Below are 26910 nucleotides of genomic sequence, written 5' to 3'. Positions count from 1 at the left end.
GTTCAAGTTGAATATTCAGAATGGTGCCTATGATCCCACCAAGTTCTGAAAATCAGATCACAGAGACTCTGCACTGTTCAGAGGAGGAGCGTTATGTAGCCAGCACAAATTTGTGCAAATGCCATTATGGAGACCATTACTGAAAACATTACCAAAACCTAATTCACTACAAAAAGATACAGAATAGTTCCAAAATTCAAAGTATCAGAGACCTTGACACCACAGGAAAAGGAAAATCTCCCCCCCCCTTCACCTTCCCACAGCTTGCAAATATTTTAAGTCAAGTACACAGTAGAATATCCAGCAAAGAAATAGTGTTTGCAGTGATAGAACTACCTGGAGTAGCATTCCCCAATCAGACACTCATCAGATGTGTTAGACAACAACTCCTATGATCCCCAGTCAACATTGTTATTGGATGATGGGAGTTGAAAGCCAATGCACCTGAAGGCCACCAGATCAGGGAATATTAAGTTAAGGGAATATTCCTCCATTCACAGCATCACCTGTAAAACAAGCAGACACGAGGAGGGTCACAATCCTTTTCCTCATACAACGTGTCCGGGCAGTCGCGGCCACCATTTGCAGGAAGCTGCAAGATGACACGATGTCGAGACTGTTTTGTGATGGCCACGTCCCCTGCAAACACATCAAAGTGCATTTTATCATCCAATATCCCCTCGGCTAGACCATCATACTTGGATCACAGTAGTTACAGGGAGAAAAAAGTTAAATGCAATAGCCAAATAAGCTGCTTGAAAGGTAAAATGTATAGTTAGTACATGATGCAGAGCCATGGTAACAAAATCAAAATATAGATAATTAAAAAACTAAACTGCTTCGAGCAATGAAAATTGATTTACTACCACTGTATGTAACAGTATCTTATAAAGCCACTCCACTCCTTCTCAAAGAGATTTTCATTATGTACCCTGCCCTGTTTCACTTGTTAGTGTCCTATAATGTAACATACGGTTCTTTTCATTTAGACATTTGAGAACTTTTCCAGTATTCAATGTAGATCATTCCTGCTGTTACAATCATATAAAATGAAATCCCTTCTTCTGTTAATGCTATTTTTATATCGTTAGCATGAATATTTTAACATCTAAACTCAATCTTTCTTCCAAAATGACAACAATAGCTTTTGGTACTTGCCTTCAGAAACCTCAGGCATTTACACAAGACCACTAACAACTGAAAAAATCCCCTCTTCCTTGTCTACAATTTCAGCACAGATCACAGACATCTTAAAGAACATTTGGAGAAAATACATACTCTAAAATGTTCCTAGGAACTTGGATGCTTAGCAGAATTTGGACTGGGGAGTCTCACTGCTTCAAAAGTACATTAAGGTGTATCACATGCCTTGAAGCACATTTGGTTAGATACAGACTGTGCGGCAGAATCTAATGAGGCACTTACACCCCCACTGATCCTCTTGGGCCTGCCAATTCCCATCTGCAAATGACACCCACAGCTTGTGACAAAAAGATTTAGCACTACCAGGACAATCAGAAATGAGCAAAAATGCTCATTTCCAGAATGGGCCAGCCTGGCAGAGTTTGCATAAGGAAGCTCCAACAACCTGTCCAAGTGAGAAACAAGCACTTCCATTAATTGTATGGCTTCACTTCTGAAGTGCTAAATCTCTGTTGCACAAGCAGCAAGTCCTTTTAATGCAATGGCATTGGAAGGACCCATCACTGCATGGGAGAATTGCCCCATGCAGCATCCAACACTGCATTCCACAAAAGCAAACAATGTGTGCATAACTGGCAAAACTATTGCATTCTGCACTGGTAGAGCTTTCATAAATGGGGCTCATTGCACTAGCAGTGCTTGTATAAACAGTACCAAGATTTGTTAAATGGAGTGGCCCCCTGAATGACTCTTTAGCTGGATTCTCCCTTGCATGTAGTTACAAACCTAATTTTGCTACTGTAGCAACACTGCAGTGCTAATGAAATGGCACCCCTGGATCCTGCCCATAGTCATATTAAGTGCCATTGAGTTCAATGGGTCTACTCCAAATACAACTAATTCTGTAACCAACCCAATGAGCATGCATGAACTCTGTATGACATATATTTGGTGATTCTAATTGAAAGCATCAGTGATTTTCCCCCCACCTCAAAATCTCAGTGCATCATGAAACAGGGCACACATAGCATAAAGGCAGCATGAGCAAAGACAGTGACAGTCAAAAGTTGGCTGAGTTAAAGATTACAGCTGCACACACAACCTGAGGTCTTCTTCTGCCAAGACTGGGCAAGTACAGAAACATTTATATTGCCTGACCAGTAAGAGAAGTAATTAAGTTCATTTAGTAAACGTGTCAGCCTTGCTGTCTAATACATTTAGATGTCCCCCAAATTTCTGCTTGTTCCTGCATTGCACACAAATATTCATGATAAAAATTGAAAACAAGTGCCATGCTGCACCTAGAAAGCAGCATAACATTGCACAGATGCCTCTAAAATTACCATACCACATATTACATTGTATTTGCCATGTTGGGAAGAACACGTCCAGCTTCTCCTCCCAGCCGTCATGGTGAGGCTTAGAGGCTTCCCTTGAAGTCTCTACATAGTCTTTATTTCCTCAAAAGGTTACAAGTTTAATCCGTCTAATCCTTTATTAGTTAGAGAATACTCTAATCAGTAACCAGGACAGCTGTAAAAGTGATTCTGTATTTGTCTTGTGGGTTTTTTTCTTTTATAACATGGAGCATTAACTATGAACTATAAAGGGTATCTTTTAAGTGCAACAATCCCATGGCTTTGGAAAATAGGTGACAATAAGGAAGCACAATACGCCATGGAGGGATTAGCATGCACGAACAAGGAATTATATAATTGACTGCAGCTATGATAGGGCATATATGGAGAATGCTTCTCTCTAAGCTCCAGAGGGGAAAAGGGATGAGGCAGAAATATCTGGACAATATTAAGTAAGTTAAAAAATGTTCTGCAACTGTAATTACAATGCAAAAGAACATTTTAAAAAGAGTAGAAGGTTTGCACTACTGCAGAAGGCGGTAGCACTGAACATCTGGAGGAATGTGCTTAAATAAAATACTTAAGATTATTTGACTGTTCGGTTAAAAAAGGAAATATAAAAAAGAAACATGAACATCGATCCCTTGTTATTCCCCCTCTGAAGCAAACGTGCAAAAGTACAACATAACATGATGAACATCCTCTCTTACAGAAATATTTATGGCTTATAAGGGAGCACAAGCCATCTGCACCTCCGGACTCTATCCCTGAGGTGCAATACACCAAGCGGTGTATCATAACCTCTCTGTTCATTGTGGTGAAGCTCTGCCAAATGCAGTGATGCTATGAATGCACATGGACCTTCAAGGGGAAATACCTGAAGCTAGTATTTACATTTTTTTTTTTTTGAATTAGTGTTTACTAGAGGGAAACAAATGCTGTTACTCAAAATGCAATGCTAAGCAACTTAGGTGAGGGGTTAGAATGACAGAAAAGGGTTTAAAGGTGCAACCCTAAGGTCCCAGTGAGAATGGAAGACCCTTTTCAGTCTAAACTTCCATAGCATCGCACACAAAGGTGTGCTGAACACACTGACAAAAGGATTTGGTGTACTTTTCCACCACATTTGTAGGTACACAGAGTGGTTTTTAGTGTCCCAGTTTATGCTGGAAGCTGACATGTTGTATGTTACCTTCCTGACATGATGAAGGGCATGGCGTCCAATCGCTGTACGGGGTCACAATGCAGTCCTTCCTACAGGGGAGCAAGCATGGTCTCACCGTCTCAGGGCGAAGGCTTTCAGGACACCTAAAATGAGCGATGACAACCAAAAAGACAAAATGAAAATAAAATGCAAGGCCATGTTGACTACAGGCACTCCAAAGCTATTCCAGTGAAAGTACTGGGTTGCCATGAAGATACATCTAGATTTTATGCCATGAGGCACACCAGCATTTGGACACTTGTCCCACACTGACATTCTTAAAAATGCTTTGGTTCCTTGTTTGCTTCTATACAGTGCAGGGGGACTCTCCCTTAAAAGCCTCGCTGCAGATGTGCAGACATCCCCTGCATTCTAGCCATTCCAGCTAGTTCACAGTGGGCTCAGTGGAGCACCAAAGAGATTTTACAACCCACACATACTTTTTAGCAATAGTTGTACAATTTGTCATGCCCGAAAAAGCATCTGAAGTCAGGGGTGCTCTGTCGTTCTGTGCATGGAATGGAGAGTAGGATTCATACGGGATCATTGCCTGGGAAATACATGACATCTAGGGTGAACCAGGGGGTACCTCTACACTGTGTGTCACGGGCTATCAAAAAATGCAAACAAAATGACTACCATATGGGAGAGCCATCAGTTTATCTCAGCTGTTCATCTGAATGCCATAGTGATCCTTCAGTGACATAACTGATGGATGCTAATTTCCATCTATTGTTTAAAAGATTTGTATTTAATTGCTTGGTTGCCTTTTAATCATGATGCTAAGATTATAATTCTGTCTATGTATCCATCTTTCTCTGCTTCTTTCACTCTTTTTGTTATTCAAGGTTGAATTAAACTGAAGCAATATAAGCTGAAGTCTGCTACTTTGAAAGTAAGGCCAATAATATTGATTTTGTCATATCACAGTAATCCTTTCTATTAAGGGGCATTTAAAACATGGTTATTATTTGCACTTTCCTTTCTATCTTCTGCTCTTTCAAAACTTATTAAGTGACATAACCACAAAATTGTTCAAGAGATCAATTAGAATTTTACTGCCCTTTTTTCTTCAGATTGCATCCTTTATATACTGACATTAAATGACTATGTGTATTATTCAAAAAGCAAAACAAAAAGGTAATTATCAATTATGCAAATATGGAAACAACAGACAATTCTATAATATGCTGTAATCCAATGAGTTAGAACATTTCGATTTGCTTGTTATGTTTATTATAATTTCAGACAAATTAATTTATATTAATAGAACTCTCTTGTGGCAGTTCTATAAAGACATAAAGGAGAGCAACTTAATTATTCCTGTTATATTTACTTTTTGGGTCCAACTTGTCCCACATTGACCCTCACGCAGATGACTTTTCTGGTTTGCATTCCAACTGCACAGGTTGCCTCTCCATTCCAGCCAGTCGAAGAGTTGAATGATGACACAGAAACATCTTCTATGCACTGACCCCAAGGTCCTGTTTGCCAATGGTACACAGTACATGAATGTTCATTGCAGTTGCGTGTTTCCTGCAGCATGCTGCTATTCGGGCACTGAAGTCCACCTGGAAGAAATAATATTTCTGTGTTGTGGGGAAGAAAAATCATACTAAACAAATAAGCTTGGTAGTCAATGTCTTTTTTGATCTTGGGATGTGAGCTTGAAATTAAAATTAAAAAAAACATAATGCCTAGTGCTCACTGTAGTAAGCCTATGATTATCTTTGCTGTACCACTTTGGGCCATGGGTGGGGGTCTACATAAGAGATGCTCCTCTAAACAAAAGATTTAAAAATCTCTGCATGCAGGCAAAAAGGGTTCCGGCCTACTCCTCTCCCTGATTATCTGGTGTTCTTTGTGCAGGGATTTGTAATTACTGAGGAATATTCAGTTCATGTAAGCTCTCAACTACAATCTTCACTGGCAGAGCCCAGGTATAGTTTGACAAGAAGTTAGTCTTGGCCTAAGTCTTAGTTTGGACATAAAATCTCTCAGCTCATTATGCTAAGACATGCATGAAACTTGTGCTGTATCTTCAGGAAACGGAAGATTTCCTGAATCAATAAATCATAATTTCCAGCTATGCTTGAACTGGGAAGGGATGGTTACCAGGATTAGAAATAATCAGCCCATGGCATCAGATTCTGAATTTTCCAGTCCTGGTAACTATAGTTTCCTCTTTGAATGTAATGGGAAACTATGGTTAATAAGCCCAGAAATTAACCTCATTCATGGCACACAAAGAAGGAAGAAAGGAAAGGTCACAGAATGCTAACACAATGCTCATTATTTGGCTTAACAAGCCAAGAAGTATTTTATCTGAACCACTGAAGTACTGAATATGCCACATTCCACACAGCATTTTTATATTTTTATCTATTCTAAACAATCGGCTGGCTTGTTATTTGATGTTTGCATTTTTTCAGTTTAGCTTCAATAAAATGAATGCATTGAATCTTATTTTTATAAGCCAGAACAAGCACAAATGATCTATTTTTATGCTCTGTAGATATCAGAATGTCTGACATGAAGTTCATGATATGAATGGAAGTCTTTACAATCTCATCAATAACCTACCACACTGAATAACTAAATAGTTTTGAATAATTAGTATTGTTAGGCTCACATGGACAACAAAGCACCTTACATGTCAAAACTGTGGTGCAGTGAGCTGACTGGCAAACAGTGGGGAGACGGGAACAGTCAAACTGCCTTATTTTGAATCAGGCCATGAGCAGTGGCTTTTCAGGCTTTCAGGCAGGAGTTTTACCTGCCCTACCTGGAGATGCCCAGAAATGACCCTGGGACCTTCTGAAAACAAGGCACTCTCTGGTACAATCTTCCCCAGCCCTGGAAAGGAGGGAATGCGCATCTGTAATGTCTGGATAGCATCACATTGGGGAAGGCTGCTACTGAGAGTGACTTTGTTGTAGGATGCAACAAAACTGTGTATTTGTTATTCACTGTATGTACTTCAGCTGCCCCCACAGAATGAGGTAGTGCAAGGTGGAAATATATTAACAATCCAACATTGCATCCTCCTCCAGTAGTGGGATATTAGGCCAGCTGGCCAGAGAACATACTGACTTCTTATCCCAAAGCTGCTTATCAGTGACTACTATATCTAGTGTACAATGTCAAAGGATTAAAAAAAAATCTAATGTGACTGCGCAGTCACTGGAACCAGCTTCTCTAACATGGAAACAGGAGCTGTGCACATGTAATTAGAAATAAATGAATTAGAGAAGCTGAGTGACAGAACTTTTTGGAGAAGGGCTTTTGGAAGGCTCCTGGGTACCCAAGACTTCTGCTCGAGTCTGGTTGCTATAGTCCTAATAGTACAAAGGACAGATGTCCAACTGTATTAAGCAACACAATATAAAGTATGAGTTTAGACAGCTCTTCCTATAACATATAATAGCTAGAGAGGCTAATAGCTAGTTACAGAGGCCTATTCATTATAGTTCCTGCATTAAGAGCAAACTGAGCAAAACACCTTGCACTTCTGTTTAAGTCAACTGCAGTTAAGGAACAGAATGTGTCTGATCTCACACTCAGTCCAAGATCCTGTTTTCAGTATTTCCATCACAGCAGCCTACTCCGGAGGGGCAGAGGACCTGCCTTTCTGTTGTTAGCATTGCTAAACAATATGGAATCAAACACCCTTCGCCAATCTGACCATTCAGAAATTTAACAGTAAACCCTACTCCTCCTCTGCATGTCCCTACTCTAGGCCTCAAAAGCTTATGGCACCAAAAAGGTCAATTTTTAAGATACCACAAGACTCATTTCTGCTTTTAGCTACATTATTGAATTGACTAAATTAACAAATCTGTCCTTCTCATCTGTTCATCTGTATGTCTGAATCATGCCTATCCCCCTTTATAAATGCCCACGCACATGTATGCAGGGCATGAGCCTTCAATTCAGACACACATGGAAGAAATTTTAAAAAAAATTATTTGAGGAAAATCTCAACCCTTCAAGGAAAGGGAGACATTTGGTTTGTTTCGGTGTCTGTCCTACATTATCTGAGACCTTAGGTATAGAATTTATCAATTCAGTCCTTTGGTCAGGGGCACCCTGTTACAAATCTAGGCATTGCTACTGATTTACACAACAAAGAAGTTGCAAAAGCATCCTCCACACACCATTCCATTGATTTCTACAGGATTTACTCCAAAGTCAATATGTTTGAAAGTGCTTCCTATGCCAGAAGAGGCTACAGCAAATCAAAAGGATTAGAAATTTAAGCAAGAAAATTGCAATTAGAAATTTCCTTTCTGATACATGTACTAGATCTCAACCAGTTACTTTTATATTCAATTATTACTTAATGAGAATTAACACCCATTAGCAGATGAAAGCACATATCCATACAATAGAACAGAATATTCAATGCAACTAATCTGCTATCAAAGCATTAATTGATTCATTAGAGTGGTTAATCAGCTAAATGCTTTCATGCCTAAAATTAGTTTCGTGATAATGCTTCAGAAAATGCTTCCATCCAAAAAAAAAGAAAAATATGTAAGCAGGGGCAAGACAAAAGGAAAGAACATGAATCAGCTTGCAAACAGGTGAGGCTGCAATGGAAGCTGGAATCCAAACACACCGACTATCTATACAATCAGATAGAAAGCATGGAAGATCTCATTCTGTTTCTCTTCTGTTTCTTGTTTGTGGCAAGCAGGTGTTAAGAATTGGGGGTCAAACCTACACCAGAAAGTCCATGGTTGATCTTCTATGTTTTCCCTAAAACTAAAAAGAGCTGTGTGTGTGCGGGGCAGGGGGGAGTCACAAACTTAATCAGGAAAGTGTAAGTTGGGGCATTTATTCCACCTACCACTCAAAGCATAGAGGAGCCTGAATGGGGCAATTTAGATTTGGAAAACAGCAAGGGGGAACGGATTTCAGAAGGACCCCTGCCACTTCCTGCATAAATCCAAAAGTGAACAAATGGCTTAAGGAAATGACTGATTACATTCAGTACAGGCAAGAGAACTATTTGATAAAATAATGCATAGCCCAAATGGCAGGGGATATACTGATAGCTCTAAACCACATATGTATTTGGCCATGGTGAGCCTGAAAAAGACATGATTAACTTGAGGCAAAGACAATATGTGACGAACCCTTAAAATAAGATTGCTAGAGTGAATGAGGCTAATTCTAAAACCAAAAAGTGGGTTTTAAGGAAGGCTGAACAATAGTACAATATAGACTAACAGGTAAGTATTAATATATGCCATATTTGATATATGTTGTGTTCAGAAGCTACAGTATCATGCTGTCTTTTTAAAGATTTTCTGTCAATGGTATTTGTGTTATTTGCATGACATTTTGGGGGAAGATGGCATCATCCCCCACTTCAAGTACAAAAGCTAATAGGACTGATAGTTGAAACTTATTTCAGCACTGAGATGGGACAGCATGCCTGAAGGCAGCAGATTATTTTTGGAGGCTGTGGCACACAGCATCTCGATCTTCCACTATGGCTCCTCATCTCCCAAAATCCTTTGCTTGAGGTGGTTGCTCCACTCTGGTAAGTTAATAGGGCTACTTCTATTAGCAGTGACACTTCTCAGAAGCTTAGAGCCCCACACAAAGCATTGACTTATAAATTATGAAAAATCTTTAACACAAGTGAAAGTAATGAGATTGCAAGAATGAGACTTTACTAGTGAAAGATTCCACTTGGGAAATTCTTGCCAAACCAAATATAAGTTTCGCCTTTGGGAAAAAGATGGCCATATTCTCAGTGATTGGATTTATACGTCTCCTGACACTTATTTTACATAGACAAACTAAAATGTCTAACACTGAAATGGTTCCAACTGTCTAAAAGGGCTGTTGCTGCAGATTGAGATGAGGAATGTGTGTTGGCAGCATTCAAACCAGACCCTGCACTGTGGCACGGTGCTCCCAAATCAAATAATCTATTACCTCTTGGCCTTCCCACTTCTGAAATCATCTTCCACTAGCTGCATTAATTTGCATATGGTTGCATCAGCCTCCCAGAAGTTATTGCTGAGTTTCAGCAATGTTTGAAATATCTGAGTTCCAAACTGGACTCCAAATAAAAGGTTCATGTCCAGAATCTTCAGGGAAACATGGAAGAATTTTAAGGCCTCACTTTTCTCTTTTATATAACTTCTACCATCTCTTTTAAGCCCCTTTTTCATGGAAGATTAAGCGCCAAGCATGTAACATTTCTGAGACCCATTTCTGCCTCATAAATGTCAGAAGCAGGGAACCTAGGCTTGATAATGTATCCAGCTTTGTATTGTAAAAGCTTTTGAAATGTATTTATAGCCTGCCATATGCCAAGGGCTAGGCAACCGGGAGGGTTACAGAAGCTTTGAATAATATAAGTAGATCCATGTCTCTCATTGGACTATCATTAGGTCAGATAAATGACCCAATGAGGAGGAAAAAAACAAGAAGTTGATTGAAATTAGTGATATAAATATAATATATTTATCTGTAAAAGCAATGATTTCTACTTTGCATGGAGGAGTGAAGAGATCCCAAAGTGCAATTCGTTGCTGCTATATATATATATATAAATATATATGGATATATATATATATATATATATATGTATGTATGTATGTATGTATATGTATATATCCTTAGCAGTGCACTGAATAGCCATGTGAAAGCTTGGGTGAGTTGTGGCTAATGAGCCAGGGCTCATAACCTCATTGCCTGGCACCACTACTCCTTTCCAAGCCTGCGCATGGCCACTATGTGGGCTGTTATCCAATGATCAATAGCTGGGGCGATGCTGGGTCGACTTGGCTCTCATGCAGACGGCAATGGCTCTGTGTGTGTGGTGTGGCATGTGTGCCTTTGGTTTGTTACCGCTGGCCTAATCCTACCCTGGTGCACACTCCTAACTCTAATACAGGGCTAAAGTTCCATTGAAGAGAGGGCAATTTTGAAAAAGGCTTCCTTGAGTAGCTTTTTCTGCACTGCTCAACATTTCTGCCCACTCTAAACACATTCCAACCATCAGAAACTTGCCAGGACACCTCGCTTTTCTAACCCTAACCCTACCCTGGTGCACACCCCTAACCCTAATATACAGTGAAGGTTCTATTAACAAGAGGGTGATTTTGAAAAAGCCTTCCTTGAGTAGCTTTTTCTGCACAGCTCGTCATTTCTGCCCATTCCAAGCACATTCCAACCATCAAAAACATGCCTGGACACCACATTTCTCTAACCCTAACCCTACCCTGGCCCACACCCCTAACCCTAATATAGGGCGAAAGTTCCATGGAAAAGTGGGTGATTTTGAAAAAGCCTTCCTTGAGTAGCTTTTTCTGCACAGCTCGTCATTTCTGCCCATTCCAAGCACATTCCAACCATCAAAATCATGCCAGGACACCTCGTTTTTCCAACCCTAACTTAGTGAAGGTGAACCTTTTAGAGACTGAGTACCCAAACTGCAACCCAAAACCCACTTAGTCATTGCAAAGTGCGAACCCTGCAATTAAACCTGAAAAGTGAGGTTTTAGTTTAGAAAAAACAACTCACAGCTAGTCAAAGTATCCGTATATATCCTTGGCAGTGCACTGACCGGCCATGCGAAAGCTCGGGCGAGTCATGGCTAATGGATCACAGCTTGTGCTGTCATCACCTGGCACCGCTACTCCTTTCTGAGCGTGCGCATGGCTCCTATGTGCAGGGATGATGCTGGGGCAACTTGCTTTGCATGCCAACAGAGAGCGCTCCATGTGCCCACTATGGCACATGTGCCATATGTTTGCCACTACTGATCTATCCTCTCTACACTGCACACTGCCACAGCCTTGCATCCACTCAACAGGAGTATTGTTAAAGCAGAAACTGGCACCTGCTGTCCAATCACTTTCACTGGGGCCAAGCTACCCAGGGAGGCTCTGCCCCTGGGTTGTTCACTATTACATCCATATCGGGAATTCTGCATGAGAAAAGCCAGAGTAAGAATCCATGGGATCTATTTAAATTTAATTTAAATTTAAATTCCAGTTTAAATTCTTGCTTGATCACCAACCAATCTGTTGTGAATGGGTCTTTTCCCTTTCCTTTCTAAATGGAAGGCTTTTAAGTACAGTCTTTTATTTGAGCTAGACATGGAGGTTTTTGGTGATACAAGGTGTTTCATACAAGGACTGTTCTCAGATAGCATTAATCAAAGTGACATTCCCTCTGGTTATGGGAGAATCTCATTGCCCAGGTGAAGCATGGAGTCATAACCAAAGGCCTCCTCTCTTCTCTTCCTTTCCCAAAAGGATTGACTCTGTGCTTGATGAGGTTCAAGCTTCTTGTGGGTCAGATGGTAGAAACACTGGATGTTACTTAACTGGCCCACTTATTTGGCTTGTTGCCAGCTCACTGGGTTGATGAATTCACACCCGTCCTCCTCAGACCTTCCATGTTCTACAGTGTTTCCCCACAGACCCAAGGCAGTTTGATTCTCAGCAGCTGTCTGACAAATCTCGCTGGTTAGCCTTTACATTTTTGTGCCACATTCTGACTCCTCTCCTTCTTCATCCAGCTCACATTCCAGGTCTGTGCTTTCTATCTGGGAATGCTGTGTTTTGAGAGAAAGAGACCCCATTTCTAAAAAAATCAGATTGTTATGAACAAGTACGAACATGCAGGTTCCCACTGCCTGATCACTCTTACTGCAAATGGGAGAGCCATCCAGCTCAGGGCCATTCCTTTCCTGAGTTGTTCTGCCTGTAAATTGGAAACACTAAACTGTTGTAGGAGATAGAACCAAGAAGTAAATCTTGGGTTCCAGCTGGTTTATTGCAGCATGCAAACCAAGCCACTGTATTTACATTTCCTTAAAACTTCTTCCTCACTGAAGACATTCAAAGTGAAAGTTAAATTTTGCCCTTGGTTAGATTTTTGTCACCCAAGTTGTACATGTAAGCGCTTCTATGCATTTCAAAAGCAGGCAATGACCTCCAATGGCTTGCTGCCAAGGAGCAATGACACGACCTGTCCTGCTAGAATGGCTAAACCTTTTCCATGCATTGCTGAAGAGACAGGCATCATTTGTCAGGCAGCACAGGGCAAAATTCCTTTATGGATTTAGTGGCATGATGACGACAACAGATTTGATTGAAGTGAAGCCTAAAAGTTATAATCTAAACTGATATGGTTTGAACTTAGAATTTAATTGAAGAAGCAAGAGTGACCTTTCAACTAATTCCGGAATAATGGTATAGTGCATAGAGATTTTCTTGATAAAAGTTACCCAGACTTTAAGGCCCAAACTAAGTAAAAGTATACAAGCACATACGTACCTGCTTTTAATTAAATAAAAAAAGAAAGAAAGAAAGGATTATGTGTGTATCATACTCTAACATGTAACTTCCAGAAGTCTCTTGCCTAGATGGTCATATAACAATCCTGCTTCCTTTTCACTGTTGCTACATAAGCCACTGAGCCCAATTCATGTTATCATTAAGCACATGAGAAATGCTATTGATATGTGGTCCAGCATCTCCCATCTTCCACTCCAAATGCTTTTAAGCCTTTTCCATAAGTTTTCCTGTAAAACATATGCCCATGCTAGAAGCAACTCTATTTCATAACAATATTTATCCATTATCCCAAGATATGGCACAGTATTGTAAGTTCAGTTATCTAAAAGGACATGGTGGAAGTACCTAAGCAAACTCAAATACCTCACTTTAAACATCCTTCCAAATTCTTACCTATGTTTCTACTTTAAAGATTCATTTCCATAACTTTTCTTTCCACTAGTCCTACTGTTCACTTTTATACAATGAACTTGCTACCATATTTGTATTTGAAAATGGGAGCTATGTGACTTTTAAGGTACCCTTCTCTGAAAAAAAAAAAACTTATCTAAAATGAAATAAAATGGAATAACAGGAATGCATAATATTATAAGCAAACATGGAGCCATAGTTTTCAACACTAATCCTAATAATAGTATAGTATCAGATCAAATTAATGGCTCACTCTAAGATTTCCTTCTGATAATTTCTCACAGATATTCCTAGTTAAAAAGATGCCATTAAGTATTCATAGTCATAGACCAAGCCTGCTGAAGGAGATGACCTTACCTTCACCTGCATATGCCAAGATAGAGCGGGCACGCATCTGTTTTCCTTCCGTGTTTTTGCCTGAACAGGTGTGTGAGCAGGAGGACCATCCAGACCACGTGCTGAGTACACAATCCTTTGGGCATGGATCTTCACAGACAATGGGGACTGGATAGATAGCATCTCTGCACAGCTGTCTATCAACCTCTTCTCCTGGGGAAAAAGAAGGCGAGCAGCAGTATATCATTGCTAATTTAACTCAAACTCAGTAGTCTCAGTCCAGATGGGTCTACCAGTAAATTGGATTCTGTTGAATTGTTAAAAAAACCAAACAAAATAAATTGATTAGTTATCAGAGTGATTGTGTCTTCCATAGTTAGATGATAAAAATGATAATGATAAATGCTAGAATGCTTAAGAGACCCACATCCACTTAAAGTGAGTTGAAGTAGTGAAGAGGGAATAGATAGATACTTTTGAGATATTAGAACGAAAGTTGGCAAAGAAACTGAATTAACACAACTTTAATGTAGGTAGTCACCATATCTTTCCTAACAAAAGCATCTTAAAGAGTAGTTGTGTGTCTGCTAGATAGCAACTAGATGGCCATGGAGTTTTTTGAATTCCCAGTTATGTGCTTTGAAAAATGTCCTCAAATGATTCTTTCCCAATGTCACTTGCTGTTTCTTCAAGTTCGTATCAGCGACATATCCTGGCAGTGTATCAGCCACCTTTCCTCCAACTGCAAAGCAATGCACTAAGATGGCCAAAATCTACTATCTACCTGCTTGGCAGGATGGAAGGAGTGTGCAGGCAACTTTTGTGATGGTGCTACTCCTGCCCTGCATCGGATGTCTATAACCCTTTGAGTCTGAGGTACTTGCAGGAAGCTTTCACCTTCACAGCACAATTCTACACATCATTAATCATAAGTAAGTCCCAGTGAGCCTAGTGGGCCTCACTCCCACATATGTACGTTTGAATGCAAGTTGAGCGCTCTCTCTCTCTCTCTCTCTCTCTCTCTCTCTCTCTCTCTCTCTCTCACACACACACACACACACACACACACACACACACACACACAGCATGTGTGAACGTTCATCGCCTGCCTATTCAAAGTACTGGTATTAACCTGTAAAGCTTAAAACAGTATGGGGTCCCACTACCTGATGGTTTAGCATTTCCCAAATATACCTACTCAGCCTGAAGGCATCTGAGGATGTTCTCCAAGTATCCCTGCCAAAGAAGGTCCAACAGATGGCTGCTAGAAGGACACCTTTTTATTGTTGGAGCCCAGGTTAGGTAAAAGTCTCCCAGAGAGGCTCAGGGCTCACCTAAATTATGGCCTTTGGCCACCAGGTGAGGGTGTTTTCATTTCGCCAGGCTTTTCAGTCTTAAGCATTGTTCAGTACTTTTTAACAGCAGTTCAACAGATCTTTTGTTGGCTGCCAGTTTTATTTTTATTTCTATACTGTGTGGCTTTTGTTGTTTTGTATTTTATGCCTTTAATTTTTATTCATAAACTGCCCAAAGAACTTTTGTTATTGGGAAGCACATCACTATTATAAATAAACTCAATGATATGAAAATCATCATGTGAAGGTCTTGCCACATTTCTACTACAAAATGCACATTCAGGCAATTCTACATACAGAATATAAGATTTCAGGCAAGGGCAGGGACATCTCTGTTTATCCTGCCCAAATTTAGCACATTGTCCAAACTGGAGTTAAGCAAAGCATTCTTTTAATTTTTTCATCGAACAATTAAAAATCTGTGAAACCACATGGAAAGTATTGGAAGAAAAGGTGTTTTCTCATCAGGTTGCTATTAAGAACAATTCAGTGTTGACTGAAGCCTAACTGAAGAGTTCTGACAAGGGTAAAAGTTAATGTGCTCAATTGCACCCCCCTCACATGTTCCATCCCCATTGTGGAGGGCGACCTTCTGAGGAGAAGACCCTCCTCTATTTCTGGAGGCTACCCACACAACTAGGATTCCCAATTTTCCAGCATTCTCAATTGTGTAGAGAGGAGAACCTGGAGGCACTCATGGATACAGGTGGAGATAGGACATTGCCTCTCCAAATGTGTGAACACGTACCCTTTCAGGACATAATTCCAGCTAAAGACAAAAGGTGTAACAAATTGAAGATGCTGGTGCAAACTTGTTAAAAAGAAACTCTGGCAGGAGTGGAGCCATGGACAAAATATATTTCCCACAATTCATTCTTGGCAATGAGAACTGCACACCCTTAATCCAAACTGGGACCACAGCAGGGAGCAAAGGGATACAGCCCTCATATTCCCACTGCATAACCAATTCCCCTTGCTTACTACTCAATAAACTGGGATTTGAGGGAGAGGAAGAGAGACTTAGCTACTAGCTATGCCTTTAATATTTGGATTAACCTGAAGAGCTGACCTTCTACATTAATCCCAAAATACTTTTCAGAACAGTTTACAACTCATGTGTTCAAAATGCCAAGGAAATAAACAATTTTGGTCCATCAAGTAGCCGTACAGCAGACACTTTTCTGAAAACTCTGGCTGTCCCTCCTGTTCTTCTTACATGCTGACAAGTAACCTCTGACTTATGACAAGCCTATGCATGAGTAACATCCAAGTGGTAACAGCCCAGCTCAGCTCTTCTGAACAGAAGGGCAATTTATGTCTCTGAAAACATGTGGTTGCCACATGTATGGCTTCACCCTCAGCAAGTTTCGAGATTTCAGACAGTCATCTCGACACAGGGCACCAAGTCACAATTATGGAGTGGTTCCATTCCATCATAATAGCTAATATCATTTATTATCAAGATGGTTAGTGTAAAATAGTAGACTAAATATGCTACTACAAAACGTGTGTGTCCATGTTACAAATAAAATATACAGATACCACAGTAAAGGCAAGTCAATATTGGTAAATAATATTAAGATTATATAAATATTTTTCAAAAGCTTAGTCAAAGATGTTTCAGTGCCAATCAAATCCTATGCACAAAATATGTTTTATGTAGTATTTGCTTTCTACCAAACCTCTGGCCTTACTTTTAGTCCATGAAAAATGTAGAAATTGCCTGAATAAACTTGTTGGAAGAGTGGAAGTACTTTATTTCTTGGTCATATTAATTTGTGACAAAATGTTGACCACTATATTTGTGTATATACTGAGCAGGGGAACAAGTGTTGTATATGTGAGGAACAGACAGAGGTTGAGGTATGGGGGAATTATGCCAATTCTTACAGAATAGACCACATTTCCACATAGGACCATAGGAGTTTGACTTGCATATGGAAAACAAAATGACATATGACTGACTCCTCTTTAAAAATGACACTACCAAAGGCAATAAAATTCTGTCACTGACTGCAAACCGAAATGATGTATTCAAATCCAGACCATCAATGTGCAAATCTTACCCAACTAGAGGGAACAATATGGAATGAGGCAATAATTTAAAATGGTTACACCTTCTCTTTAGGGATTTATACTGTTGAGGGTGAACTGTTTCTAATATTTCACTAATTATTTTATGAACCACTTGACCTTTGTGGTCCCCACAATTAATATGCTACCCAGGAAGCCATCAACCATTTGCTGTGAAAGTAATTCCAACAGAAAGATCTCATGAAGTGGCAGAAATCCCAACAGACCTCTTACAGATACTATTCTATTTTGTATTATAATATAGTCAAATGCAACAGGTGTGACAATGCTGTGCATACATGCAAAAGGGACCATCTCGGCACTCCCGGGTTGCCGTGAGCCTACTTTTCCTTTGGATTGGTGTTTTGGGACTATGAGACTGAACTGCATCTTCCATGCCTCCCTTTTTCCCTTTACAGAAATGTTGCTGACTGGCACCACTTGTGGCTTATTCCCCGAGCAAAGGAGTTGTTATCATTCTTAAACTGCTTGAGGGTTAGATGACACAAAGTAATTCAGGAATGCTAGCCAGGAAGATGATGGAAAGAGTTTACTTCTAGAAGATCACGCCACTAAAATGAAGCTTGGGGGGAGAAAAAAAGATTGCTGCTGATCCATCATGATGAAAAAAGTCTTATGCATATCCACACTAATTTCAGCCATTAGGCATGACATGTAATGCATAATATTAGTATCTTTATTTTCTTTTCTATTACAAAGAATTACATTGCAATGCCCAGAATAATGACTGTCATTTTTCAACTAACAGTTTGACCCTGCTGCAACAGTTCAAAATAACCGACCTCCAGCCAGTTTAATTTGCTTCTGAGGTATGATCTCTTGCCCAACAACTCCCTTTGAGGGGTGCTTCCTCATAACAAGAAACGGCTTGGCTGGCAGCAGCAAAGAGTAATGACAGACAAGCAGTGACAAATCATGGCCACCACCCCCTCAAAAAAAAGGGGGGGGAGGAGGAGGAGGCAAATGACCCTCCCAGCACAGTGGTACATAAGGTGCGTGATCCATTGACCTTTCAGTCTGCCACCTGAAGAGAAGGACTCTCCCTGCCTCATGGGAGGACTGTCCTCTGGCCCTCATTTCCCACTTAATGACATTGTTCTCTGTAGTGGGCTAGCAATTAATTCTGGATGGGCTCAAGTGGCAAATGCAACCAAAGCCAGGACAAAGAATCCAGAGACCAATTCTCACAGCTGCCTTGCTATGGCTGGTGGGACCAAAAAGTCAGCACAGCTTCTGAATGACTGAGATGTTTGTGTGAAACATCCTTTAACCCTAATGGCTTGGTCATTGGCTGCTCAGCCAAAATTGGTACTAAAGGAACCCAGTTACCACTCAGAATACAGTACTACAAAGACTTATTTGGACATATGCTTCATTGAACTTAGTCTTTCTGCTGATTAGACAGGTATAGGTGCTGTCAGTCACCAATGTGATTTGGTTATCTATGAGACTAATTTGGTATTTAACTAAATATAATAAATAAATAAATTGATGATATTTTTTGCTAGCTCTGGTAGGTAGATATAGGTATATTTTATTTATTTATTTATTTATTTATTTATTTATTTATTTATTTATTAAAACATTTTTATGCCGCCCCATTCGCCGAAGCCTCGGGGCGGCTTACAACAATATATTCTATCTATTTAAAAATTTTGCAAACCACCCTCCCTCCAGTTTATTCCAGGGCAGTGTCCAATAGCTCTCAATTTATGATAACAATATAAAATCAAAGCAACATCATTCATAACAACTGCTGACTGAAACCAAAAAACTATAAAAAGGCCTAAACAGAGATATAGATGTAGAAACCTGGAAGAATGTCTCAGTTTCATGTTTCCTCATGGAAACACAAGTTAACATTCACAAAGCGTGATTGTTTGAATACATACTGCAGCTCTTAAGTGTACGCGCTTATAGACAGAATCTGTCAAGAATGCTGATTAACTGGGTAATCCTATAAAAGCTTACCCTGAAAGAAGTCTCAGTTACTACCTAGTAAGCATGACTAAAACTGCAGCCTAAAGGATCATTCAAGGAAAAGTTACTATCTTGGAAATTCCTGTTCTTCTAACAGAGGGTGTGAAAGACACAAAGGAAATACTACTTATTTTAAGACATTACCTCCACAAGAAAATCAGGAAAGCAGGTCAAAGAACTGACACTAATATTTGAATTACAGCAGAAAATCACTGGCTTCACTCTAATATTCACAATCAAATTACTATAGAGCCTTAAATGTCAATAAAGCATTTTTATAACATAAAATAAATACAATTCTATTTTACCAACACACTAGTGAAGAAATACTATAGTCTAGGGAGCCAATCACATGAAAACATATCCAAAGCCAGAAAAGTAATAAATAAATAGATAAATAAAAGTACAAGACAGCTATATTAAATAAAACCCTCCTTTGAGTCAGTCACAGTGAAAATAGGTTAAGGAACACAAGATTTTCTTCTTCATTTTGTTACAAAAAGAAATGGATAGGTAGATAGCTGGCTGCATTCTTGTAACGTTTTTGTACAGCTCAGAAATAGATTTTTTTTTGTAGGATACAATGATATTCTACATTTAAATGGAATATTGGGAACCAGGTTTCGATGCAACATCTACAAGTTCCTCCTAAAAGCAAAACAAAAAAAAAAATGACTACATACAACATACTGATTTAATTGCATATTATAAAATGGCACATAATGGATCCAAAGATGAAAGGAGGAGGCAGCTGAATGTGGGAAATGACCATTCAAAAACTACAAACAGTCTTTGAACCTACCAAAAGCAAAATATTAAATACACTAATTAAAAATGCTTTCTACTTCTCTTAGTAATGTACAGTGACATGGAAAGCTGAGCTCTTATACAAAATGAATCTTGGATGTTGCTGCTTTATGCATTTTTCAGTGTACAAATGTACGGGTGGGACAATAAAACTAGTTTCTAATTTTTCTTTGCTTTCCAGGAAAATCACAAAGCTGCTTTAGTTTACAGATACCTTCAAGCTATGCTTGGGGGCCAATAGAGCAACAGAATGTGATTGATGGAGTGCCACAGATGCCAAGTACACAAACTCCCAGAAGGCCCCTTGAGTTGGGGTGGGGGGTCATGGCTGCCAAGGTTTATGCTGCGCCATGTAAAGCATTATGCCAATTTCCATGAAATTACTGGTATATTTGCATCTCATTTGTGTATAAGTGTAACAACCTGCATTTTAATAGACAGACTCATTCACTGCTGGTGAAAGCCGCTAGCTTGATAGCTGTAGTACAAGGAATCCTAAATACTCACAGACCAATGGTAATGTAATTAGCTACACCATCAAAGTCACTTACTGATTTGTGGAAAAGCTGACATTTGGCAGAGGCAAACATAACTTCCTGAATCTCAGAAAACATCTACAAAGATTTTATTCCAACTTCACCTGTGGACAGAGATGGAGGACTAATACTTTTAAGCCTAAAAGACTGGTATCCCAGGACTACCAAAGCATTTTGGAGTGCAGTTATAAAGGCATAGCCATTCTGCTACTGAATATTTTATAAGGAGATTCTAAAACTGGAAGCATAGGATTTACTTGTATAATCAGTGACTGTATTTACATTCAGTGCAAAGTATTAATGGTGAATATTTAATAAGGAGAAGGGTGTGTGTGTGTGTGTAGCTAGAGGATTAACAAGAGATTGCTTGAATTCCAAAATATCGCCATGGCATATCCAGATTTCATCCCAATCTTATGTCCAGGATGGGCATTCCAGGGACCATAGGATGACTTAAATACATATTCCAAGGTTGACCTCAGAAGAGGGAATTAGAGGACTGATCCCAGCCCTCTCGTAGCCAGTGCCAAGAGAACCATGCAGGCTGCCTTTCTGGTGCTGGAAATTCAGCCCAAGAGAGGAAGGAAAGTAGGGGGTTGTGCATGAAAAAAACAGAGCTGCCAGGATACCATTTATCCTGAGCTTCCTCCAGCTTCCTTCCTTCCCCTTCAAAATGCCCTCACCAGAAGGGTTGAAATGTGTGCCTAGAAAAATCTAGGAAACTGGAGGTCAGAGAAGCAAAGATAGCTTCTGTTGTACTTCCTACCCTGCCTGCTTCTGTCTGGTAGTGCATAGTAATCTTAGAAGCCTTGGGAGCAGCAGCTTCTGAGCAGCAAGGGCACAGTCCTAGGAGTGCCTCTTGAATGAATCTCCTAATGGATCCATAGTGTTGTCACTTGGCTATGGTATTCAAGCCATACTGAGCTAACATGACTGTTACTTGTATGCCTGCAATGACTTACAGATCCCCTATTCAGATTCTCTCAATTACTTGTTAAGTAGCATCTGCATTCAATTAAGAGTCTTAATTAGTTGACAGTTAATATTCTTAAGCTATCGCCTTTGAAATCTAAGTAAAAGTGGCATCAATTTCAACTGAGACAAATATTCAAGTGTTCCTTTTTACATCTGCTACTGACGCATGGATATGTTTGTCCTACAACCAGACATGACATTTTATTTGTACATCCTCGCACTAAATAATTTCAGATGAGAACCTGAAATGTTTTACGGACACAGCTCCATTAATTTTTCACAGTCACTACTGTTTGCAAGAACATTTGCTAATATCAGTCATCATATGCACATTCAATGCAAAGTATTAATTCTGAATATTTAATAGGGATTGTGTGTGTACGTCAGTGTGTCAGTGGGTGGTGGGCTTAACAACCAGTTGCTTGTGTCCAAAAAGTCACAATAGCATATCAAGATTTCATTCCAGCTTGACTTCTCGGTGCAATCAGAACAATTGCAAGTTTCTGAATAAATTGCCCTAAAGCCAAAGGCATTTATTTATATATATTTATATTCCACCTTATTTCTTCTTGCAAAGAACCCAAGACAGCGTACATGGTCCTCCTCCTTTTGAGTTTATTTTCTAATCAATCCTGTGCAGTTAAGTTGGACTGAAAGGCAGTGATTGACCCCAAAGCACCCAGTGAACTTCAAGGCTGAGTAGAGACTAGAACCTGGATCTCCCAAGTCCCACTCCAACTCTCTAGTTACTATACCACACTGAGTCTCAATGATGCATTATATCCAGACTTTGTCATACTAAATCACAGCTAACTAAACCTCAATTGGTTTTGTTAGGTCTGTAAGTATGATTAAGTCTGGCTACAACCCAACATGCCTGCTGGATGTACAGTGGTACTTCCCATTGCTCATAATGAGGGAGAAAGGAGATTTGCCAAAGATTCCTGGCACAAGTCTGCCACATGTTGGCAGACAGACATCTCATCATCATATTTTGGATATTCAGTGTTTGATACACTGCATATCCAGCCAATGGTCATTAGCAGCCAATGGTCATTAGCCATGCATTTATAGTCTAATTTTATTAATGGTATAGATGTACTCGTAAAATATACTTGCAGCATCAGGATAATTCCATAAGTATAACAAAGCACAGTTGTGAGTATAGGAGATGTTCTCTACTGACTGAAATGTTTTGCCCAGGAGAGCAGCATAGAGGTGGAAAGAATAATTGCCAGCCATTGTGAAAGTAATATAGATCTCCTTTCCTAAGAGATCTATAGCTTGAAGAAGCATGGTTCCTGATTATCTCAAGCAACCAGGAGAATTAATTCTAGGCCTGTGTCTGCTTGCCATACACTTGAATGATGCTGGGAGTGGGGATGGGGGTGGGGCGGAGGTACACTCTGGAAGGAAAAATATCCCTTCCATGGTTTATAAAGGCTTCCTAAAGCTCTACATCGGTTCCCTCCATGCAGTGGAAGAACAGCTTTTGTGCACAGCTTCCTGTACTTCTTGAGCTGAATTAAAGATGTTTTGGGAAATCCATATATAGGCATGCCTATGGGATACCGGGGATTAAAGGGCAGTGGAAATACATGAAGGATGAAGTGGGGAAGCCGAAAGCTATGTTCACTCATCCATCGCCACTGAGTAATGACAAGAAAGTCTCTGCAGTTGAACAATGCTCTCTGTGCAGGGAGCCTGCTCCAGTCACTGCTGCCCTGGCCCACCCTCTTGTCATCCCTTCAGCAATGCTTTGGTTTCCTTCCCATATTTTCTGTTGCTACTCAGGAACTCAAGGCATTTACTACACAAGGCATTTATGGTGCATACATCATTTCCCACCCACAGCCATTTATGGGTTCTTTAAACAACACCACGGATTTAAAAAAAAAAAAGCATGGAGCAGAGAAAGCATGGCATTTAACTGTGAAAGCTATGGCAAATCTAGGATTTTAAAGGATTTTATTTTCCTGGGCTCCAAGATCACCGCAGACGGGGACTGCAGCCAAGAAATTAAAAGACACTTGCTCCTGGGGAGGAAAGCTATGGCAAATCTAGACAGCATACTAAAAAGCAGAGACATCACCCTGCCAACAAAAGTGCGTGTAGTCAAGGCTATGGTTTTCCCAGTTGCAATGTATGGCTGTGAAAGCTGGACCATGAGGAAGTCAACCCTGACTGCTCTTTAGAAGGCCAGATCCTGAAGATGAAACTCAAATACTTTGGCCACCTAATGAGAAGGAAGGACTCCCTGGAGAAGAGCCTAATGCTGGGAACAATAGATGGCAAAAGAAGGAGGAGACGGCAGAGGATGAGGTGGCTAGATGGAGTCACTGAGGCAGTTGGTGTGAGCTTAGGTGGACTCCGGGAGATGGTGGAGGACAGGAAGGCCTGGAGGAGTGTTGTCCATGGGGTCGCGATGGGTCGGACACAACTTTGCGACTAACAACAACAATTTATATTACAGCCATGAATCAGGAATAACATCCTGCAGACAGTTTTCACTTGGCAACAATAAAAATAAACAAACAAAAATGGGATCGCAGTTTCTGTTTGCACAATGCTGCACCATCTGCAAGCTGAACAAGGAGGTTATATTAAGCAATTGTATGAAACAAACACTTTCCATAACTACATTACCCCCCAAAAAAGATTTTTAAATCTAATATCCACAGACATTTAAGTTGTAATAACCTGTTTCTTTGATGATAACTTTAACATTTTGGATGGGGAAATTCAGGAAAAAGTTGTTTTACTTATATGAAATGCTTTTATGAAACCAGAGCCTATCAGGCAGTGCCATCCTATGGCTGGTAAGCTGAGCAAGATGGGTAATTCTCAGCTCCAGCCTTGGACACTTGCACAAGGTCTGAGCTAGGACTGCAAACTTGGAGTGTCCTCCATCTCCCCCACTGCAGCTGGAGCAGAAAGAACTGTGTCAGATGAGGCTTCGAATGTGCAAGAATGAACTGGGAAATGAGCTTTTGGGGGTGTGGAGAAGGGAAGGGAAGGGAAGGGAAGGGAAGGGAAGGGAAGGGAAGGGAAGGCACCAGCCCAGCCATCATACAAACTATTCTGGTAGTGCCTGACTCTCCTCCCCACCCACATGGAAGCCAAACATTTAAATGGCCAAAATCACCCTTCTGAAAAACAGAAGGAACATGGAGGTGACCATTATCTCCACAGTCCTCCCAGTATTCATAGGACACCCATAATTCTGTAAATTTGGAGGATTACAGCTTCATCAGATTGCAACCTAAATGGCCTTTAGCACTGTCATTCCCTTGAAAATGATGGAAGAGGAACAAGGAGTTCTGTGTTGCCATACAGCAAAATAGTCCATGCTAGATGACATCCTCCTGTGGAATCCTCCATGTGACATTCTCCATTCACATACCAGTAACACCTAATCTGGCACACCCATGTTTGGTGGCAATCCGCATTCATTATGATAGATTTTTCAGCCACTGCACTTGCATTAATATCACCCAAAAGTGATACAGTTTATGACAGAGGAGAATGTTTACCTGGAGAAGGGCCTTCGTGTGTATTGTGCATTGTATACTGTATACTGGTTGGTAAACTTGGACTATTGCCTTATATTTTGCAATATTATTTTGTAATATTATATTGCCTTTTATTTTCAACCGCCACTCAAAATATCATCTTTGCCTTGCCCATTTTGTACAAACTAATCATGGTTCATCTCTGCAGGATGAGCAGGAAAAGCTCATCCTTTGAACTAGGTAATTATGAGCTCTGGCAACACTACTAGACATGAGTGCGCCGGCACAGGCATTTAAATGTATCTGTATCCATAGGACTGCTCCATATGGGTGATTTTTCAGCATACTGATTGCTGGACTCTTTGCGTGCAGAAAGCTCTGGATCATGGTAAACAGAGACAATGCCACTGCCTGATCTCCCTCATACTATATATATAGTACTATCTGTATTATGTCTATTAGGTTTTAGTTTATTCTCTTGTATGCTACAACATGCATCATATGTCACTTGGAGCTGCAAAAATCTAGCATTGCTAGAAGCAGAAAAAGTAGGAAAGAAATTGCTGAAGTGACTTTTAGCAGCATAGCCTACGGTCTTAATTCACATAAATAGCGTGGTACTACAGTGAATGTTTTCCCAACTTAGCTGGTGTGTGCTGAAACACTGCATTTTGTATCCAATACTACTGGCCTTCTCCTGTGTGATTTGGCAGCTACTAGAAACATTTTCAGGGTTCAGTTGTTAACGCAGTCATACCGAAAATGATAAGGAGCCGTGAACACCAGTATATTGATCACAACCAGGCACAGTAGGCTGCTCCCACTGCCTGAGTCAATCAACTGTCATTTTGGTTAGAATGAAAAGGGAAAATAAAGTAAGTTTGAAGACAGGCAGGGACTCTTTTGGGAATAAAAATCAATCTGAGTCATGGGACCAAAACAGATCAATCAGACCGATAAGTCACATTTTTATAGAACAGAGAAAGGGAAACATAAAATGATGATGGCACTAATCTAAATTACATTGCCTGTAAAGTTCTAGCATGATTCTGGCACACTGTGTGTGCATGTGTGTTCATGCACCTGTACGCATACATGCACGTGCATATATCTGGCATACTTATTCCCAGACATGTAGCAGTCAATGATAGGGTTTTTTAGTTTTGCTGCTTACTGGGTCTGGTATTTTACTGTTAGTCATTTTAAATTGCTTAAATTTTTAATATATTTTAAGGTTTGTTCTAAGATGCCTTGAGCTGTGAGTGTACGTCTTAGAAAGACATCTAATAAACTAAAATAATGATGACGACAACATATATTTAGTTCCATTTACACTGAAAAAAGAAGTCATTGCATTACACCACGGTAAATGAATCATCCCTCTTCTCCAATGCCATGTCATTTGCTAGTATATCTTGAACTTCCCACTTCACGATAAAAGTGTAAAGTCTCTTGGAACAGTCCTTTGCCCCCTGAACTATCAGGCATGAAACTCTAGACTGGAAGGTTTGCTATATTTGAATTAATACATTCATTTTTATCCTCTCACTCCTCCAAGGAATATTCTATTCTATTCTATTCTATTCTATTCTATTCTATTCTATTCTATTCTATTCTTATATGACACATTAGGTGAAGTCCCCTGGCAGTTCTCAACTAAGGCTGATCTACAGGACTCCCCCCACCCACTTTGTTATTACAGCATTATAATGTGCTGTAGGTTGAAATGGCCCAGGGCCACCCATAAAGCTTCATGACTGAGCAGGAATCTGAAAAGCTACTCCCTGTCTTTGTGCCAGAGTCACTGCCCTAGTGAAACATTGTATGAACTTATTTATCATGAAGTTTTGTCCTAAGCTGTCAGAGA

General features: G+C 40.0%; 1 protein-coding gene across 1 annotated transcript in view; it reads right to left on the bottom strand.

The window, feature by feature from the left end:
• THSD7A (thrombospondin type 1 domain containing 7A) overlaps nucleotides 1-26910 on the bottom strand; it is a 232121-nt gene that overhangs the window by 70571 nt on the left and 134640 nt on the right. Inside the window, exons 7-10 of the mRNA XM_044429558.1 lie at nucleotides 13806-13997; nucleotides 5042-5276; nucleotides 3694-3809; nucleotides 507-639 (exon numbers count right to left, since the gene is read on the bottom strand). Of these exons, the coding sequence (XP_044285493.1) occupies nucleotides 507-639; nucleotides 3694-3809; nucleotides 5042-5276; nucleotides 13806-13997 (676 nt within the window). The remainder of the gene's footprint in view (nucleotides 1-506; nucleotides 640-3693; nucleotides 3810-5041; nucleotides 5277-13805; nucleotides 13998-26910) is intronic.

Source organism: Varanus komodoensis, unplaced genomic scaffold, assembly GCF_004798865.1.
Source record: "Varanus komodoensis strain SLA01 unplaced genomic scaffold, ASM479886v1 scaffold2, whole genome shotgun sequence".
NCBI classification, from domain to species: Eukaryota; Metazoa; Chordata; class Lepidosauria; order Squamata; family Varanidae; genus Varanus; species Varanus komodoensis.
Note: the sequence above shows the minus strand (reverse complement) of the source record. Positions and strands in the feature narration are given on the sequence as shown.